The sequence below is a fragment of the Danio rerio genome, chromosome 6, assembly GCF_052040795.2.
Source record: "Danio rerio strain M-AB ecotype USA chromosome 6, GRCz13ab, whole genome shotgun sequence".
Classification (NCBI taxonomy): Eukaryota; Metazoa; Chordata; class Actinopteri; order Cypriniformes; family Danionidae; genus Danio; species Danio rerio.
The window spans coordinates 58798497-58821344 of record NC_141026.1 but is presented as its reverse complement, the minus strand read 5'-3'; the positions used below and the strand labels follow the sequence as shown (position 1 = coordinate 58821344).

General features: G+C 35.4%; 1 protein-coding gene and 1 long non-coding RNA gene across 5 annotated transcripts in view; one reads left to right on the top strand and one right to left on the bottom strand.

Annotated features, from left to right (window-relative positions):
* Positions 1 to 22848, bottom strand: part of LOC147843698 (uncharacterized) — a 341063-nt gene that overhangs the window by 48405 nt on the left and 269810 nt on the right. The gene's annotated exons all lie outside the window — the stretch shown is intronic.
* cdh22 (cadherin 22) overlaps positions 1 to 22848 on the top strand; it is a 487421-nt gene that overhangs the window by 341728 nt on the left and 122845 nt on the right. For all 4 annotated transcript variants that reach the window (NM_001443453.1, NM_001443451.1, NM_001443452.1 and 1 more), the window contains 2 exon segments: positions 45 to 301; positions 17388 to 17524. In NM_001443453.1, the coding sequence (NP_001430382.1) occupies positions 45 to 301; positions 17388 to 17524 (394 nt within the window).

Here is a 22848-nt window from a genome sequence, read left to right as displayed (position 1 = left end):
TACAAGCTTTTTGTAAAGTTTTACTGATGTCCTTTTCTCTTCAGCCTCTAGACTTTGAGCACAAGCGCACACATAATGTGGTGGTGGAGGCTGTAAACAAGCACGTGGACCCTCGTTTTGTTGATCTGGGGTCTTTCCGGGACCAGACCATCGTGAGAGTCAGTGTTTCTGATGTGGACGAGCCGCCGATCTTCATGCCACCCGCTGGAACCATCATGGAGGTTCAGGAGGATGCTCGGCTAGGAGCGCTGGTGGGAATCGTGACAGCCAGAGATCCAGATATGGACAACGTCCCCATCAGGTGTGGTTTAATACAGTTCAAGTTTATTTGTATAGACACACACTTGAAACACACTTTACCTAATGTATATCAGATTTGCAAAAATATCGACAGCAGCCTGGATTTTACATCTGAAATGGGCAACAAAACATGCCGAGGGTCATGGGGGCCACTTGGGGGTGAAAGTTAGGATGATTACAAGGCCTCATGCAGTTCATCAACCCCAAAACCCACAACACCTCCACCCAACAACTCCACCCCCCCTCTTCACTTTCATTTGGGACACATCGACCCCCCCCCACCACCACCACCTTTTTGCTACTAAACCCCAGCTCTTTACTTTCGTCCGTGACATAACCCCCCCCCCCCCCCCCCAACACCACCACCACCACCAACACCACCAGAATGTTGACATAGAGCCAGTACTTGCAAGTGGTGTCACTGCTCAGAGCATTGTATTTTACGTTCAAACATTCTTCGAAACATCTTCTTTTGTGTTCAGCTTGAAGCAAAGAACTCATAAATGGTTAAATCAAGTGGAATAAATGATGACAGGATGTTCATTTTTAGGTGATCAGTCCTTTTAAATGTAGGGTTTCATTCACTGTGGCTCATTACCAGTGGTGTAAAGCAGGGGTCACTAAACTTGTTCCTGGAGGGCCGGTGTCCTGCAGTTTTAACTCCAACCCTAATTAAACACACCTGAACAGGCTAATCAAGGTCTTACTAGGTATACTTGAAACACCCAGACAGATGTGTTAAGGCAAGTTGCAGCTAAACCCTGCAGGGACACCGGAGATTGGTGACCCCCGGTGTAAAGTAACTAATTACAAATACTTAAATTACTGTAACTGAGTAGATTTTCTCAGGAATTGTAATTTAAGTAGTTTCAAAAACGTGTACTTTTACTTTCCCTTAAGTAAATATTTAGTGCTGTATCAGTACTTTTACTTCAATACTTCCCTTCAACCTGCAGTCTCTGCTACATTATATTTCTTGTCTATGGGGATTAGAAAAACCAATCCTGTGATTCCTGTCCAATCAAATCACACATAAAAGGTAAATCGCATCATAATGGAGTACCTCAAGACATGTGCGCTTTTTAATTGCAGCAAACTGTTTGGAAGCATTAAAAGTGTCCAAGAAGATGTTCAAAATCCTTACACGCATTGACCCTGAGACTGTTTAGATGCAGATCACTGATGAGAAGATGACGGATGTTTACTGTATGATGACCGAAATGGCCTTAAACACCCAGCAGGCACAGAAAGTCAACAAGACGTCAGGTTGATTGGGTTGGGACGTCAGGTTGTACCCCAATGTTGTAGGGACGTTGCATTTTGTTTGGAAATAAAAATCAGGTTGACATCAAAACTCAACGTCCAACCTAAAATCAACCAAATATCAACATCTAATCATGTTACAGCTTGACGTTGTGTGGACGTTACCACTATGACGTCTGTCAGACGTTGGATTTTGGTTGCCATACCTGATGAATAAATGTCAGTATCTGATGTCAATTTGATGCTGGTTTAAGATGATGGCTCAGCGTTGGATTTTGGTCATTTTCCAACACAACCTAAAATCAACCAAATATCCACATTATTTAATGTCATTATTAATCAGTATAGTGGAACGTTACACTTTGTTTGGAAATTAAAATCGCGTTAACGTCAAACCCAACATCAGGTCGATGTCAATGTCCAACCTTTAACCTAAAATCAACTAAATATCAACATCTGATGATGATGTTACAGCTTGACGTTGTGTGGATGTTACCACTATGACGTCTATCAGACGTTGGATCTTAGTTGCCATACCTGATGAATAAATGCCAGTATTTGACGTCAATATGACGTTGGTTTAAGATGTTGGCTCGATGTTGGATTTTGGTCACTTTCCAACACAACCTAAAATCAACCTAAAATCAACCAAATATCAACGTCTTTTAATGTTATTATTGGACAGCATAGTGGGACGTTGCATTTTGTTTGGAAATTAAAATCAGGTTGACGTCAAACTCAACGTCTGGTTTACGTTAATGTCCAGCATCCAACCTAAAATCAACAAATATCAACGTCTAATGATGTTACAGTTTCATGTTGTGTAGACGCTACCAATATGGCGTCTATCAGATTTTGGTTGCCATACCTGATGAATAAATGCCAGTATTTGACGTCAATATGACGTTGGTTTAAGATGTCGGTGTTGATTTTGGTCACTTTCCAACACAACCTAAAATCAACCAAATATCACCGTCATTTGATGACATTATTGGACATCAAAATAACGTTGTCCTTAGACGCTGGCTAAACATTGAATTTGGGTCACCTGACATCACAACCTAAATCTAACCCTAATATTATCGTCTTATGACGTTATGTGCCTTCTAGGCAATAACTACATGCACTACAGAATGTTACGTTTACACACATCCACAAATTACATGTAAATGCATCAGCTTTTACAACGTAATACTCACTACTATTTTAAAAGGCTACTTTTTATTCTTATTTTGAGTAATATTCACAACAGATATTTTTACTCTTCTTGCACTACACTTTTAGGTAGGGCTGCTCGATTTTGGGAAAAATCATAATCACAATTATTTTGGTCATAATTGAAATCACGATTATTCAAAACGATTACTGTTAAAGTCAAAATTATTAGCGCTCCTGAGAATTAAAAAAAAATAAAATAATTTCCCAAATGATGTTTAACAGAGCAAGGAATTTTAACAGTATTTCCTCTTATATTTTTTCTTCTGGAGAAAGGCTTTTTATTTTTATTTTGGCTAGAATAAATGCAGGTTTAAATATTTTGAAACCCATTTTAAAGTCTATAATATTAGCCCCCTTAAGCAATATATTTTTTGATTGTCTGCAGAAGAAACTACTATTATACAATGACCTGCCTAATAACACTAATTAAGCCTTTAAATCACACTTTGAATCTGAATGCATGTATTTTGAAAAAATATCTAGTCAAATATTATGTGCTCTCATCATGACAAAGATAAAATAGATCAGTTATTGGAAAATAATTATTAAAGCTATTATTTTCAGAAATCTTATTTCCATTAAACAGAAATTGGGGGGGGAGGGTTGCTAATATTCAGGAGGGCTAATAATTCAGACTTCAACTGAGTTATTTTCCACCCTGCAAAGGAAAGAGAAATAAATACAATAGAATAAAATATAAAACAAACTGTGCTTTGAGCATCTCCACTTTAAGAAACACTTTAGCTACAAAAGTCCTTCAGTCAAGAGCAGAGAGGCATGTTCTCCATTTGTTGTTTGATTAATAATCATAAAAACAGGCGGCAGAAGGATTATAGCGCGCTGTCTCTTTAAAGGGCCACGAAACACCAAAACACATGTTTTGAGCTGTTGACAGTCGTATAAGTGTCCCACACTGCTAGAACACTATTAGGACACCTATATTTCACTAAAAAGTGTAAATTGGTTGTTTTTGCGTTATTTCAAGCAAATTCGTACTTCCGGTTTGAAACAAATTTTTGAAGCTGCGTCACGGTCATGACATAATAGCGTGTATTCCAGCGTGCAGACTGGACGTCTGTGCCAGAGTGTGTCTTATTACGTCTTACACTGTGCTGCATTAATGCATGAGTAAGGCTTGGTTCAAACCAATCAGCGTGCTCTATAGTGCAACTTCATTAATATTCATTAGCGTCACCGTGTTTACGCCAGAGACGCCACGTTGTGTTGGCAAAACAAGCGTTAAGTGTTGCTTTTATAGTTTGCTGTAGTTAAGTTTTGTTTTCATTTTCTCTCTGTGAGAGCTCAGCTGGAGTCACGTGTGGATTAACAGTGTACGCGACGCTCGACAACAATAACTTACGTGTCTAAGGAGGAACATTGTTTACCTGAGAGCTGTTCTCATCTGCAAACGCTGAGATCCAGATTCGCTTGTAGTCTCCTCTAAATAAAGACGCGGCTCTAGTTGCTGGTGATTGTCCTGTCTCTACAGATTTGGTAAGTGAGCGAGCAGTGCTCTTTGTTTATTCAGTTTGTTCGTATCGAAAAAACTATTGCACCGAGTTTTAACATGTTAGCACCACAACCAAACTTTAACCTTGTGTAGGGTTTTTACCGCATTTAGTGAGCGGAATAACACACGCGGCTTTCTGACGCTACCTGCCGTGTGCATCTAAGTTTCTGGGAAATGTGGAGGTTTTTTTTTTCTCTCATTCGCCGTGCGGTATCAAACATTGCATGAAAAATACACGATTAGAGCAGCTCCTCGAATCAAATATCTCGTTTGTCACGAGGGACATGAATGAATTCCCTGAATGAAAGAGCCAAACTGCAGTTAAAGTCCACCATTTAATAATTTGGCAAATAATTCGCCTACAGATGTCCATGTAGGTTAAACACCATCACTTTCTCCTGTGTGTGTGTGTGTGTGTGTGTGTTTTGACTCTGAAACTCAGCGCGTGCCCAAATAGACACTCCCACACCCTCCTACTTTAGTTCCTCCGACACACCCCCCTAAACAGAGCTGGACACACCCACTTTGCTGACTTTTTCCAAAGTAGAAGTGTGAAAACACCCTGCTGAAACGAGGGGGTTTCATGGCCCTAATAGTTTCTCTTTCGCGTGTCTTTTAATTCTCAACTAGTTTGTTTATTACACAAATGATGGTTGACATGAATAATCACTAAACACAGCGTTTTGACACCTATTTGACCATTAAAGTGCTCACGTTAAGATGACTTTAGATGTGTGTGCTGACTGCGCTCTGCTCGCCTCAGTGTGCGAGTGAGACCGAATGCTGACTGCATGCTTCAATTCTGTGTGTGCGCGGCACACAGAATCATGCGGTCTTTCACACTTTTAAGAGCAACACGTGTACAACTGGAAAGGGGGCGGTAAATGATGCAATATCCGTTTATCTCGATTAATGATTTTTCATAATCGTTGGAAGGCATAATCGAAATCGGATTTTCGATTAATTGCACAGCCCTACTTTTAGGCAAGTAATGGTACTTTTACTTAAGTATGAGTTTTCAGTACTCTTTCCAGCACTGCTCATTACAGAAGTAAAATAAGCTTCAGTTTTCACCATTGATTACAGAAAGAATGATGTTTTTCTCAAGAGATTGATTTCTCTATAAATCACATTAGGAAACACTGCAGAAACTCCAGACTCTTGAAATATTTAGTAGTAATTTGTCCAGGCATTTTTAGAAAAAAAACAAAAATTGTTGCATGGGCAAAACTTTGTTGCACAACTCTGTGGCGGCTATAGATCTTAGCGGGTTTGTGAATTTAAATACATCATTAAGCTTGGCAGCGGCGGTGCTTTATCAGCTATTTTATCACAATAGTGACTGTGGGTCTCAATGAGATAAAGTGAAAAGGCGAAACGGTTTGTTTATGTGTGTGTTTGTGCATCGGCGTGTGTATGTGTGTGTGTGTGTGTGTTTACAGCCTGGCCACAGTCCACTTCTTCTTAGTTTAGACAAGGATCAATTTCCTCCATTGAGGAGCCTATTACTGGAGATATACCGAGTCACGGAAGCGTAACAAAGTGTGGCTCTTGGAATGTGCAGGCCGGAGGCTTTTCCCATTACACTATGGGCACCTTGGCACGCGCACTTATCAACCTGCCATCCTCCTTTACAAACACACACTCGCTCCGGCCAGAAAAGCTTCTTCACCTGCAGGCTTTGGAAAGCATGTCAAATGTCTGCTGGATCGCAGGAACTCTCTGTCTGCTGTTGTGAAGTCTTGTGGATCCACACCTATGACTGCAGGCATAGAGTCTGCCTCACAATTGCAGCTGGTTCTGGCCGGGGGAACCCAACTCCCGGGGAACCGTGACTGACATGTTAAGTGATTGACCACAGTTTGTTGTATATGCCTTTAGGGGACAGCTTTATCTGAAATAGATTATACTGCAGTGGTGCGATTGCATGAAGCAAAGTGGAAACTTCACATTAAGCACAGAAAAACTGCGAAAGGTAGAGGTGTGCAATATGCTGGATATAGGACATAATAATAATAATAATAATAATAATAATAATAATAATAATAATAATAATAATTATTATTATTATTATTATTATTATTATTATTATTATTATTAATAATAATAATAATAATAATACTAATAATAATAAAACACTACGTGGGCATTTTATGCTATTATTTTTTACATATGCAATGTTTTTGAATTTTACTTTTTATTTTATATTTTTTTTATTAAACATTTCTCTTTATTTTTTTGTCTGAGCATCAATAATGATACATTTTTTGAGGATTTGCTTTACATCTAATATTTATATACAACAGTATCCATTAGGGATGTAACGGTATCAGAATTTCACGGTACGGTAATACCTCGGTATGAATGTCACGGTACGGTATTTATTGAATCATTTACAGGAAAAAACAAAACTTATGAAAATACTCCAAAAAAGTGCCAAAAGTGTCAATGACATACAAATTAGTCATCTATCTGTAAGCTTTGAAACAGGAACTTCAATTTTAATAACAAAAAAAATATTAAACCATGTAAAAAAATTAAGTTTCAATTTAGTATTGTTGAAAACTCATCACATTCAACATTTAATCACTCACTCACTTAAATAGAGATGGGTTTAAAGGAAAATTATCATATAAATATAATCTGGTAAAAGCTGGTATCTCTGGGTATTTACAATGTCCCCTGCAACAGAAAAAAACCCTCTCATTTGGGACTGAGGTTTCTGGGACAGAGATATGACTTGGCCCAGGTTGTTAGCAATGGGGAACGTTGTGCATTGTCTTTCCCCCACTTGAGAGGACAAACCATGAGTGAGATAGAGATCTCATGTCTGCATCAATCTGAACAGTGTGCTGTGTTTCTGCAGTCCCCATGACTGATTAGTCGTATTCCCCAACTTGCAGGCACGTGCACACACAGTGCTCAACCTGTGCAGTGCACATGCCCTTTTTAGTCTTGGATAGAAAGTTCCCTTCCAAAATGATCAAAAGTGCCCCCGCGACGCGACATACCCTCCGTCCCCGCTTTACAGTACGCGCGCGACAACACAGCTGATAAGAACTCGCGCGACAACACAGCTGATAAGAACTCGCGCGACAACACAGCTGATAAGAACTCGCGCGACAACACAGCTGATAAGAACTCGCGCGACAACACTACTATTCAGTACGCATGCGGCGACAACACCCGCTTTAGGGTTTTCCAGCTCTTTTTGATCCCCGCTTCTAGCAGCACACTCCATTTCCGCATTACTGGATCTGTAGCGACAACAGACCGCAAGGGATTATGGCCAAGCCTGGGCTGATGGGAATTGTAGTTTCCGGTACCTCCCGTTCGCTTCATTCGCCTGAGCAAATTTTCTCAGAAGACCTAAAGTTTTACCGAGTCATGCGACTTCGATAATATCGAAAAAAATTAATATTGCCGTATGATTTACAATACCGTTACATCCCTAGTATCCATCCATTCATTCATCCATCCATGTTCATTATTTTATTTTTTTCCATCCAATTATTTTTCTATCTGTTCTTCTCATATATTGTTTACCCAGCCATCCAATCTATTGTTAATCCATCCATCCATTTATCCATCCATCCATCCATCCATCCAATCTATTGTTAGTCCATCCATCCATCCATCCACCCATCCATCCATCAATGCCTCCCTCCATCCAACCAACCAACCATCCATCCATCCATCCATCCATCCATCCATCAACCCAACCAAACATCCCTCCCTCTATCCAACCATCCATTCATTCATTATTTCATTCTTTCTTTCCATCCAATGATTTATCTATCTGTTCTATCTATTGTTTACACATCCTTCCTTCCTTCCTTCCTTCCTTCCTTCCTTCCTTCCTTCCTTCCTTCCTTCCTTCCACCCATCATTCCTTCAATTAATCATTTAGTCATTCATTCATCTATCCATTCTTCTCATCTGTTGTTCCTCCTTTCTTTCTTCCTTCTTTTCCATCCATCCACCCATCAGGTAAATTGTTTTAATTATTTTTTTATTGTTAATTTTATGCCATCACAGTCGCGCAAAGGTTAGGGCTGTGACCTCACAGCAAGAAGGTCGCTGGTTTAAGTCCCGGATTGGTTTGCATGTTTCCCCCATGTTGGCATGGGTTTCCCCTGGGTGCTCCGGTTTCCTCCATAGTCCAAACACATGCGCTATGGGTGAATTGAATAAGCTAAATTTACCATAGCGTATGTGTGTGAATGAGTGTGTATGGATGTTTCCCAGTACTGGGTTGCAGCTGGCAGGGCATCCGCTGTGTAAAACATATGCTGGATAAGTTGGTGGTTCATTCCGTTGTGGCGACCCTTGATAAGGGTCGAAGGAAAATGAACGAATGAAAAATACAAGTCGGATCTCATCCTGTATTTGCTGTTTGTGTTTACAGCACAGATTGAGATCAGCATATCGTCATGTAATGCCAATCACCTGCTAATCATTTGCTGGCATGTCATTATTTTCCAAACCAGCAACATAAGCAGTCAATCATACGAGTGTTAGTTTCTACAGCAGTGTATAATATCAGACTGCGGTAGGTCCGTGTTCGTTGCATAGCGAGAATTCTCCATCCTCAAACACACCCGTCCTGCATTTCAGTCACGCAATTCTCCATCCTGATAGAGCTCTTTATTCTCCAGAGCCATCAGCGCACAAATATGATTTACTCATTGCTGCAGCTCAAAGGTGAATCACGAGGGAAGTAAAAGGCTTTGGCTGGCCGTATAGTCTCTCACACACACACATGCACACATCCACGTAGCCTTTGCAAATTACCTCCATTAAAAATGCATGAGGCTGCGCTCAAAGTGCTCCAGGTGTTATAAAGCACAGCGCAGCGGCTGGTTGGCTGGCACACATGTGCGGATGGCATGGCGCCCGTGCCCATCGCTACCACTTTAATCATCTCCACTGGACTCCGCTAGCAAACAGAGGCTCTGCCCAGACCCCATCCGTCTCTGCTGAAGCCCAGACACCCAGCAGCAGCAGCGGGACGAGCCCCGGAGAGCCCTGAATCTGCTGGAAAAACACACTAACACTGCTGGGACAGACCATCTGGGGATTGTTTTCCTTCCTCTTTTTGAGCTCCAAGAGAGGCGCTGATATCTCTAAAAATAACCCAACATCAAGAAATGAAATTAGTTTATCAATTATGCTGAAATAATATTGCAACAGTATCTGTCAGTGAATGAATGAATGAATGAATGAATGAATGAATCAATCAATCAATCAATCAATCAATCAATCAATCAATCAATCAATCAATCAATCAATCAATCAATCAATCAATCAATCAATCAATCAATCAATCAGTCTTAAAATAACATTTCATTCATCCATCTATTTATTTTCTACCCATCTGTCCTTTGTTGTTCATCCACCCGTCCATCCATTCATTATCTATCTATCTATCTATCTATCTATCTATCTATCTATCTATCTATCTATCTATCTATCTATCTATCTATCTATCTATCTATCTATCTATCTATCTATCTATCTATCCATCCATCCATCCATCCATCCATCCATCTATCTATCCAATCTTTTTTATCCATCCATTCTTTCCATCCATCCATACATCCATACATCCATTCTTCCATCCATTCATATTTTCTTTCTATCCGCCCATCCATCCTTTCTTTCCATCCACCTACACATCCATTCATATATTCTTTCCATCCACTTATCCATCTATCCATCAATCCATCCATCCACCCATCAACTATTCTTTTTTCTGTCCATCAAACCATTCCTATTTATTCTATTCATCCAACCATCTATCCATCCAACCATTCTTTTTCCATCCATCCATCCATCAATCCAACCCTTCTATTTCCATCCATCCATCCATCTATTATTGTTTCATTCATCCATTCGTCCATCCATTCATCCATCCATCCATCCATCCTTCCATTCTTTTTTCATCCATTCTTTTTTCATCCATCTATCCATCCATCTATTTTTCATCCATCAACCCTTTTTTTCCATCCATCCATTCTTTTTTCATTTATCCATTCGTTCATTCATCCATCCATCCATCCACCCATCCACCCATCCATCCATTCGTCCATTCTTTTTCCATTCGTCCACCCACCCATCTATCCATCCATTATTTTCATCCACCTATCCATCCATCTATTTATCTATCCATCCATCTATCCATCAATCTATCCATCCATACATCCATCCATCCAACTAACCATTTTTTCTATACATCCATCCATTTTGTTCATCCACCCATCCGTCCATCCATCCATCAATTCAATCATTCTTTTTCCATCCATCCATAAATCCATCCATTCATCCATTTTTTTTTCATTCATCCATACGTTCATCCATCCATCCATCCATCCATCCATCCATTAATTATTTTTCCATTCATCTATCCCTTTATTTTATTATTTGTTTATTTTTATAGTTTTAAATTTGGCAACCTATTTGCATTTTAATATGCATCCATCCATCCATTCCTTTTTATTATTTTTTTTTTGTGTAGATAGTTGTATAGTTATAGTTTTGAATTTGGAAAGCTAATTGGATTTTAAAATGCATTTATCCATACATCAATCCATACATCAATCCATGTTTTTTACCAATGCTTCACCAATCCATAAATAAATTAATAATTTTTTCCATTCACCCATTCATCCATCCATCCATTCATCCATTCATCCATCTATTCTTTTTTAAAATGCATCTATCCATCCATTCGCCCATCCAACTATCCATCCAACCATCCATCCAACCATCCATCCATCCATCCATCCATCCATCCATCCATCCATCCATCCATCCATCCATTCATCCATTCATCCATTCATCCATTCATCCATCCATCCATCCATTCACCCATCAATCCAACCATCCATCCATCCATCCATTCACCCATCAATCCAACCATCCATCCTTCCATCCATCCATCCATCCATCCATCCATCCATCCATACATTCACCCATCGATCCAACCATCCATCCTTTCCATCCATCCATCCATCCATTCACCCATCCATCAATCCAACCATCCATCCATCCACCAAATCCACCAAAAAATCGAATACAGTGAACCTTGAAAGTTTTAATGTGTGTAAAAATTGTATCATCCATTGTCTAAGCAATAATTTACTTAATAAAAGACTTAAAAATATATCAGTAATCTTTTTTGTTTATTGCAATACAGTTTCTGAATGCAGTCCTGCATGAACACATCCACAAGTATTTCTTTGCAATATCTATATATTTATTTATTTTGTAAGTTGTTTTGTTAGTTATTTGTTTGTTAGTTTTGTGAATGAATCAGTATGTGTAAATGAAAACATGCACAAGTTAAACAACCGGAGCACCCGGAAGAAACTCACGCCACGGCAAGAACATCCAAACTCCACACAGAAATGTCAACTGGCCCAGCTGAGACTCAAACCAGCGCTCTTCTTGCTGTGAGGTGACAATGCCAACCACCGAGCCACCGTGCCGCCCCTATTTTATGTATTTACAGGATTTATTTTATTAAAACTGTGTTTCCATGACAATTAAATGTCCACAGGAAGAATGTAGCTGCAAAATCTTTATTTTTCCACGGCCTGAATTCAGAATCTCCTCCACCTCGGCTTTAATAGCTTCTTTTCCACCGTCTCCCTTTGGGCAGTTTTACCTTCTTTTTTTTTTTCAAAGAGCCGCCGCAGCCTATTGGCACAGAGTAATAAGCGCAAGGTAAAATAAGAAGTGAATTAATTCAGCCAAATTTGTATTCCACATAAAGTGTGTAAGTGCGGGGCTGACATGAAACCCCGAGGGCTGAGCGAATGAAGTGAGTAAAGCCACACACGCAAACCTCATCACTGTCACCGGGGTTTGTCTTTCACATGGGATGGAAATTTATTTTGCTTCATCAGAGCACCGTATGAAATATTAATAATTTGTTTGGCTAGGTTCAATTGAAGTACTGACTCTGGTTTGTCAGTTCGTGACTAGAAGTTAACACAGAGTGGTGTCTCATAAATCACGGGCAATGCTAACTCTTGTTTTTGTCTATCCATCTGGCAGTTTTTTTTTTTTTTTTGTTAACAAATGATGATATCATTCATTCATTCATTCATTTATTCATTCATTCATTCATTCATTCATTTATTCATTCATTCATTTCCCTTTGGCTTGGTCTTTGGTTCAGAGGTCACCACAGAGAAATGAACCGCTAACTATTCTATCATATGTTTTATGCAGCAAATGCCCTTCCAGCTCCCATACGTGTGTACGTCTAATTTAGTTCATCAATTCTCCTAAAGCGCATGTGTTTGGGCTGTGGGGGAAACCGGAGCACCTGAAGGAAACCCACATCAACACAGGAAGAACATGCAAACTCCACAAAGAATTGCCAACTGACCCAGCCAGGGCTTGAACCAGTGACCTTCTTGCTGCGACAGTGCTAATCACTGAGCCTACGTGCCACCCCCAATAATGAAATCATGAACACAGAAATAACAGTAATAATAATAATAATAATAGTAATAATAATAATAATAATAATAATAATAATAACAACAACAACAATAATAATAAGTTTATTGCATCTTACTAGGGACTACAACTAAAAAACATTTTAAATGCACAATAAAAAAGACAACAAGAACACAAAAAGGTGAAAAAGACTAATTAAGTTGAAATATAAATATAAAATAATATAGTACTAGATATATAAATGTATATAAAATAATTATTAAAATAAAAAGGGCTGCATATCAAGAAATAATAGTACATGCTTACTATTATTATAAAAAATAAATTCATAATATTCATAATAATAATAATAATAATTATAATTATAATTATTATTATTATTATTATTATTATCAGTAGTAGTAGTATTAGTATTAGTATTATTATTATTGTTATTATTTATTTATTTATTTATTTATTTATTTATTTATTAGCAAAATAAATTGACAACCAACTAAAATAAATAAATAAGAAGAACAACGACAACAATAATAATAATAATAGTAATAATAATAATAATAATAATAATAATAATAATAATAATAATAATAATAATAATGATGAACACAAAACAACAATAATAGTAATGAATTTAATTTTAATAATAGTATGAATTTACTATAATTGATATGCAGTTCTTTTTTATTTTGAAAATAGTTTTATTTATTTATATATTTAATGATAATAATAATAATAATAATAATAATAATAACAATAATAACAATAATAATAGTAATTATTATTATTATTATTATTATTATTATTATTATTATTATTATTATAGGTATTATTTATTTATACATTTATTTATTTATTTATTTATTTATTTATTAATTTATTTATTTTAGCTGGTTGCCAAAAAACATTTGTGTGCTATAAAAATGGAATAACTAAAATGACTAAAATTAAAATGTAATAAACCATATTTAATAATTAATTAATTAATTATTAATACGTACTTGTATTAAACTATCTAGATATAATATATACAGTATATGGATACACAATACAAAAACACATCTAGTGACTTCATTTATTTGGTTTTGACTTTGTTATCAACTGTAGTTTTGTATTTCTGACTTCAAGTCAGATTCTCTTAAAATAAAATAACCAATAGTTTACAATGCATCATGGTGTATCAAGTGTCTCCGTTTTGTCACTAAAAGGGAACATCAGCTAGGAAAGTTCCAGTTAGTTAAACTGTCTTTATAATCGCAACCTGGATAACACATTTGTTGCTCTTTGAACATTTGTAGATAAGTGTGAGTGTGACATGATTTCAGAGCTGTTTTCTAACATCTTTTTTAACTATAGTGTGTAATTATGTGTGATGCTGACAGTTGCTGTCAAGCATCAAAGCACATAAAAGCACAACCAAACCACTGAAATAAACCTTTGATTTACACACTATTCACACAATTCAATTTCATCTTTCCCTCTTATTCTTCACTGTCAAAAAAATATTTTTGTAAGTTGGAAATGCGTTGAAAAATAAGATTGTGTGCTTTACAAGAAAAATACTAGTTCGGTTTTGCAATTGTTCAGGGTTTTTTATTTCTATATCTTTTTTTTTCTGTAGAGAGAGAGAATTAAAATATATACCAGTGATTTTTCAACTGGTCGGCCACGACAATATTACAGGGGGCTGCCTGCTGTTCAATGATTCATTTTCCTTCGACTTACTGCCTTTATTCTTCAGGGGTCGCCACAGTGGAATGAACCACCAACTATTCCACTATATGGTTTAAACCATATGGCCTTCCAGCAATAGTTAATTGCCATCTGAAATCTTTATACTTTGTAACAATTTTTCAATATATATATATATATATATAAATATATATATATATATATATATATATATATATATATATATATATATATATATATATATATATATATATATATATATATATATATATATTATGGTTGTCAAATGTATTGTTTCCTCAGTGCACTGTGATGCAGATGCAGAAAATTATATATATATATTTTTTTTTTTTTGCTTTTTTTTTTTTTTTTTTTTTTTTTTTTTTTTTTTGCTTTTTAAATATTTTCCAAATGATGTTTAACAGAGCAAGGAAATTTGCACTGTATGTCTGATCATGTTTTTTTTTTTTTTTTTTTTTTTCTGGAGAAAGTCTTATTTGTTTAATTTTGGCTAGAATAAAAGTAGTTTTTAATTTTTAAACACCATTTTAAGGTCAAAATTATTAGCCTTTTTAAGCATATATTTGTCTCACAAGGCTATAGAACAAACCATTGTTATACAATAACTTTTCTAATTACCCTAACCTGCCCAGTTAACCTAATTAACCTAGTTAAGCCTTTAAATGTCACTTTAAGCTGTATAGAAGTGTCTTGAAAAATATCTAGTCAAATATTATTTACTGTCATCATGACAAAGATAAAATAAATCAGTTATTAGAAATAAGATATTAAAACTATTACGTTTAGAAATGTGTTGCAGAAATATTCTCTCCGTTAAACAGAAGTTGAGTAAAACATAAACGGGGGCTAATAATTCTGACTTCAACTGTGTAAATATTTATTTCATTAGACTGTATGACATTTTTATTCTTTTAATTTTGAATCAATCTTAGTAAAATCACTTTTTTCTTTTGTATATTTTAATAAGTACGGATCCCTATATAAGTATAATATTTTATTCTTATATGAATACATATGCTAATTGACTAATGTGTCGAAATAATTAATTTGTGGTTCCCTAGTGTTTAATTTACTAGAGTTTATTTCATTTTTATTTTAGCTTGATGTAAATTTTAACTTTCTTTGATTTAATTTCAGAATTTTTTTAATTTTATTTAATTAATTTAATTTTAGCAATTAAATTTTTTGATATTTTCTTTGATAACAGATAGATATGCTAATACACAGTTGAAGTCAGAAATATTAGACAATATTCCTAAATTAGTACCCCCCCGTATATATTATATTATTTTTTTTTCAACACATTTCTAATCATAATATTATTGATAACTCATTTCTACTTACTGATTTATTTTATCTTTGTCATGATGACAGAACATAATATTTGACTAGATAGTTTTCAAGTTTTTCAGCTTAAGTGACATTTAAAGGCTTTACTAATTTCATTAAGTAAGTTAGGGTAATTAGGCAAGTCATTGTATAACGATGGTTTGTTCTGTAGACAATTGAAAATAAATAATGCTTAAAGGGGCTAATATTGACCTTAAATAGGTCTTTAAAAAATACTATAGAAATGCTTTAATTCTAGCCGAAATAAAACAAATCAGACTTTTTCCAGAGGAAAAAAACAGAAACAGAAAAAGAAATACTGTAAAAAATTCCTTGCTCTGTTAAACATCATTTGAGAAATATTTGTAAAAAAATAAAATTAAATCACAGGAGAGTGGATGATTTTGACTTCAACTGTATGTATAAGGTAATTAATTAATTAAATCCAACTAATTAATTAATTAAATCCAACTTGTGCAGAAAAAAAATCTAGAATAGTTTTCTAATGTGTGTGACTTTAAAATAGAGGTCTGCATTATAAATAAATTTCCGAATAAATCGCGGGAGCGGTCGGTAACGGGTATAGTTTGGGACGGGAGCGGGCTGTCTAGCAATATCGCGGATATTGCTATGCGAATGAGAGAGAGAGAGAGCTTTGCCTGTGTGTGTGCTTGGTGCTTGTGTGTGTGTATGTTAGTGCGCGCGAGCGCGAATGAGAGAGAGAGAGAGAGAGAGAGAGAGAGAGAGAGAGCTTTCCCAGATAGCAAATTACACTCAGGCCAGTTCCGGCTAGATTCTCGCCTGCCGGAGACTTACCACTTGTAAGCAAGCCAACGCTGTCGCATCCGCGCCGGAATCGGCCCGAGAGTAATGTGCGCTGCGGCCCGGAGCTGGCGCGACTCAGTATTTATATACCTTTATATAAAACCTTTTGGTATTACATTGGTACTTGATACATGGTATTACAACCCTTTGAGTTGATATAACAGCAAACGCCTGTGTGTCTGCTTGGTGCTTGTGTGTGTGTAAGTGCGCGCGCGCGGATATGAGAGAGAGAGATTTGTCAGTGTGTGTGTGTGCTTGGTGCTGTGTGTGTGTGTGTTTATACAGACAGCTTGTCTGTCTGGACTGTATAACTGGGTGATTTTCGGTTTTGTTCTCCCCCGCTCTTTAGCGGGATCGGGTGCGGCGGCCAGAAAACGGGGCGGGTCGGGCAGCGGGACAACAAATTCTTAATATAAGCGGGAGCGGTCTGGTTCGGGCTAAAACCTGGCGGGTGTGGGCGGGAGCGGGATTCAAAATTTAGTCCCGCGCAGATCTCTACTCTAAAATACCATACAAATAAAATAAAATGTATATAAAAACAAAATAATATTAAAAAAGGTAATAAAAAAAATTCTTCAAAAAATAATTTTACTGTTAATAATAATGTTAATAATGTCACTGATAATTTAATAAAAAATTACTCATTTAAATCAAATCAAAATAAATAAAACATTTAATGAAACTTATAAAAAAATAAAAAAATTAATATATAAATGTCAGTGCATTTCTTCATTTTTTTTCTATATGTATTTGTGTGCAGGTTTTCTATAGAGCGAAGCACAGACCAGGAGCAGATCTTTAATATTGATCCAGTAACGGGTGCCATCACTCTGGGCAAGATCCTGGACAGGGAGACCGCCGGCTGGCACAACATCACTGTTACCGCAGTAGAAGCAGGTAAACGTCACGTCATCACTCTTGGAAATCTCCATCAGTCTCAATGCCTTTAAAGCCAAAGCAGAATGATGTGTTTCAGTTTGACACAGTCTTTGCTGAAGCATTACCTGTGTCTTATAGAGCTGATGCTGCAATCTTAAGCTGAATTAACAGACATGAGGAAGCAGTTATTGTGTTTGGATAAATGCAGTGTTGATGGATTGATGCAGAAATTAACTGTGTGATGGTTTGTGTTGTAGATATTGCACCTTTTTCTATTTTGATGCTCTTTGCATTAGCCTGAAAGAGAGAAATTAAAATCTATAAAAAGTGCATAATATATGGCCACTTTATTAGGTACACCTGACTAGTACCGGGTGAGACCCCCTTTTGCCTTCAGATCTGCTTTAATCCTTCTTGGCATAGATTTATCAAGGTACTGGAAATGTTCCTCAGAGATTTAGCTCCATATTGACATGACAGCATCATGCAGTTGCTGCAGATTTGTCGGCAAATCTCCCGTTCCACCACATCCCAAAGGTGCTCTATTGGATTGAGCTCTGGTGACTGTGGAGGCCATTTGAGTACAGTGAACTCATTGTCATGTTCAAGAAACCAGTCTTAGATGATTCACGCTTTAAGACGTTCACAGAACTACCGCTCACTTGATATATATCTTTTTCTGACCATTCTCTGTAAATCCTGGAGATGGTTGTGCGTGAAAATCCCAGTAGATCAGCAGTTTCTGAAATAATCAGACCAGCCCATCTGGCACTAACCATGTCATGTTCAAAGTCACTTAAATCTTGAACATGTCTACATGCCTAAACACATTGAGTTGCTGCCATGTGATTGGCTGATTAGATATTTGCATTAACGAGCAGTTGGAGAGGTGTACCTAATAAAGTGGCCAGTGAGTGTATATCAAACGTAGATTGATGCATAATGAAATTTAAGGAACTGTGCATTTATTTATTTAAATTTGAGTCTGCATTGGCCCGAACGAGAGAAATTAAAATAGATTTTAAAAAGTGCATAATTTTTAATAAGGCAAATCAACATACCAATACATTAAAGTAGTTACTGTTTTGTTTGTATAGCACTGCAAAATAAAATATGTAGATAATAAATACAAACTGGCAAGACAGATTGATGCAGAAATCAACTTTAAGGCTCTACAGTGTAGATTTTTTATTAATTGATAATAAAGGAATGAATTATATTACACATTCATTGAGAAGAAAACAAAATGGAGCAGATTTTCGGTGCAATATTAGGGATTAAATAGTTTATACAATAAAAAACTAAATATAATAATAACTAAAAGATATGCAAATGCGCCTTTACAGTAAATGCCATTTATTAACACCTAAAATGCATGAATTTTATTAAATAAAAGATAATACAAAATACAATAAATACAAAAAGTATTAAATTGCAAAATTCAGGCAAATTGATGTGAAAATTTATATAAAAAATATGCAAAAAAAAAAAACTTAACTGTCATATATTGAAGACAATGACACTCAAATGCAGTTTTGAGGTCGAATCCAGACACGTGATTTATTGCAATGACATTCACGCGTTTATAAGTGTCCAAAAACATTTCAAACAGCTGCTTTTCCTTCATCTCCATTCATCAGCTGAGCAGAAGCCATGCGGCACATGTTTATTTGCGTTTTAGCATTCAGATAACACTCGTAGATTTGTTTGTCTCCACACATATGGATGCTCTTTCTGAGAGTTGCATCACGCATCGGCCTTTAGTCAAAGAATTTGTCATTTTAAAGCTGAGAGAAAACACTTCCAGACCTCACAAACACACACACACAATCACACAGAGTTTGGCTGCTTTACAAACTCATTTTTAGCCGAAAAAAAGAAAACACATTGTTACCAAAGTCAACAGCTTCATCTGAATTCCCCACACCACAAAAATACAGTAGATGAAATCTGGAGCAGACGCTTTATATAATTCCCTCGTACATCCGCAAGTGAGCATTTCACACTCAAAAGCAACAGCTGTTTTGTTTCGTTTCGTTTCGTTTTATTTTTTGTTTTGTTTTGTTTTGTTTTGTTTTTGTTTTGTTTTGTTTTGTTTTGTTTTGTTTTGTTTGTTTCGCTTTGTTTTGTTTTGTTTTGTTTTCGCTTTGTTTTGTTTTGTTTTGTTTTGTTTAGTTTAGTTTTTTTTGTTTAGTGTTTTGTTTTGTTGTTGTGTTTTGTTTCGCTTTGTTTTGTTTGGTTTTGTTTTTTTGTGTAGTGTTTTGTTTTGTTTTGTTGTTGTGTTTTGTTTCATTTTGTTTTGTTTTGTTTCACTTTGTTTTGTTTCGTTGTTTTTTTTTCTTATATATTATTTATTCTTTTTCTTTTTTCAGCTTAGTCCATTTATTAATCTGCAGTCTCTACAGTGGAATGAACCGCCAACTTATTCAGCACATGTTTTATGCAGCGGATGCCCTTCCAGCTGCAACCCATCTCTGGGAAACATCAATACACACTTATTCACAAACGTACACTACGGACAATTTAGGCTATACCTAATTCACCTGTACCGCATGTATTTGGACTTGTGGAGGAAACCGGAGCACCCGGAGGAAACCCACACGAATACAGGAAGAACATGCAACACCACACAGAAACGCCAACTGACCCAGCCGAGACTCAAACCAGCAACCTTTTTGCTGCGCCACTGAGTCTCCTCTTATAGATTTATATTTTCTTATTTAGTATGGCAGTTTCTGTGACATTATGTATCTTATTTATGTACAAACAATATAATTGACCTTTTTTATTAATTGATTTTAACTTTAAACATGAATAAACTTTTGATCTATTTATTTAAGTATAAAAATCAACAGCTTTCCATTGTGGTTACAAAAATATTCAGTGAAGGATATTTTGTGAACACATAATTTCTTAATATTTTATGCCTTTTTAATATATATTTTTTAAATAGGCTTTAAAAATAGGTACTAATTAGCTATTTATTTTTTGAAAATATACATTTATTTATATATAAACACAACATCTAAATTGCCCACACCACAAGACACAACCAATCAATATCAGCAGAGATAGGTATGTGATAGTATATTTATGATTATATTATTATAAAGATATTGTTATAAATCCTTATATGTTCTTAATTCGTACTTCTGTAATGTTTTTTTTTTTTTTTTCTGTAGATAGACTATATATATATATACATGCCTAAATGCATGAGTTGCTGCCATGTGATTGGGTAACTAGAAATTTGTGTTAACGAGCAGTTGGAAAGGTGTACCTAATAAAGTGGCCAGGGATTTTGTATTTTTATATGTCATTGTTTTTTATGGAAGTTCATTTGACATGATATGTCTTGTTTATGTGCAAATAGTATAACTTACCCATTAATTTACCTATTATGAATTAATTTAAACTTTATTCATGAATATAATATATAATATTTATATATTAGTATAAAATAAGTATAGAATTCAACAGCTTTGGTTATAAAACTTTTTTACGGCATTTCTTTAAAGATAGACTAGAAAATGGGTCAATATATTATATTGTATTTTCTTTTTTCCAGACCTTTCTCTGTAAACCATAGAGATAGTTCTGCATGAAAATCCCAGTAGATCAGCAGTTTCTGAAATACTCAAACCAGCCTGTATGGCACCAACAACGATGCCACGTTCAAAGTCACTTAAATCCCCTTTCTTCCCCATTCTGATGCTCAGTTTGAACTGCAGCAGATCATCTTGACCATGTCTACATGCCCAAATGCATTGAGCTGCTGCCATGTGATTGGCTGATTAGAAATTTGCGTTAACGAGCAGTTGGACAGGTGTACCTAATAAAGTGGCCGGGGAGTATAGGTTATTCATTCGACATGATGTGTCGCGTTTACATGCAAATAATATAACTTACCTAGTATCCATCCATTTAAACTTTAAACATGAATATAATATTTATATATTTAGTATAAAATAAGTATTAAAATAAACAGCTTTCCAGTATGGTTATAAAAAAAAACTTGTTTATGACATTTTTTTAAGGATAGACTATAACATGGGTCAAAATATTATATAAATTTAAAAAAATGATTATTTATTTATAAATGCAGCATTCTCAAAGTCAGCTTCCTCATCTAAATTTCCCCCACGCCACAAAAATACATGAAATGTGTGCTCGGCGAGCAATGAGGCGTGAAGTGGCCGGTTTGCAGACACTTTTTATAATTCCCTCGAACATCTGCAATGAACATTTCACAGTCCAGTCAAGAGCGTAATGAGTGTTCATCCAAGAGTTACGTTGGAGATCGATGTGTGCTTCACACGCCATTGCAGGAGATATTAGTAAATATGATATTTCAGACAAGCTCAGAATCCGCACTTCAGTTTGCCTCAGTTGGCTGAGAATAAATACATTTTCAATCTTTTTAAGAGCTTCAGTTTAGTCTTACTAAAGCAGACGAACTGTATAGTGGATGGCAAACCATTGCCAAAACTCAGCCTTTTCCTCTCTTTCTGTCTAATATACAGTGCTTTTAGTTGTAATACGTGCAGGTTAGAAAAAGAAACTGATTGTTCTGGACTATTTAATTAATTTATTTATTTTTTTGTATTTTTTATTAGAATAAGTTGTTTTTTGGAGTTTGCATGTTTTCCCTGTGTTCGCGTTGGTTTCCTCTGTGTGCTCCAGTTACCCCCACAAGTCCAAAGACATGCGGTATACATATATTTTATTCAGGATATGCAGAAGGCAATACCAAAATGAATGCTAAGTCAGTCATATTGTATTATAACTTTTTTATAATTATTTATTATGGTAGTTCATATGAGATGTGTCTGTTTACATAATATATATATATATATATATATATATATATATATATATATATATATATATATATATATATATATATATATATATGTGTGTGTGTGTGTGTGTGTGTGTGTGTGTGTGTGTGTGTGTGTGTGTGTGTGTGTGTGTGTATACACACACATATGAATATATATATATATATATATATATATATATATATATATATATATATATATATATATATATATATATATATATATATGACATTAAAATGTTTTAATTTAACTAATTTAACTAATTTAACTAATTTATTTAACATTCATTGAATATTTTATATTTATTTTCATTGTTTTTTATAGTTTTTTTATTATGTTATTTGTTTATTAATGTATTGCAACAGTTATGTAATATTATAAGCCCCCCTTCTGATTTTTTATTCTTTTTAAAATATTTCCCGAATGATGTGTAACAGAGCAAGGAAATTTTCACAGTATGTCTGATAATATTTTTTATTCTGGAGAAAGTCTTATTTGTTT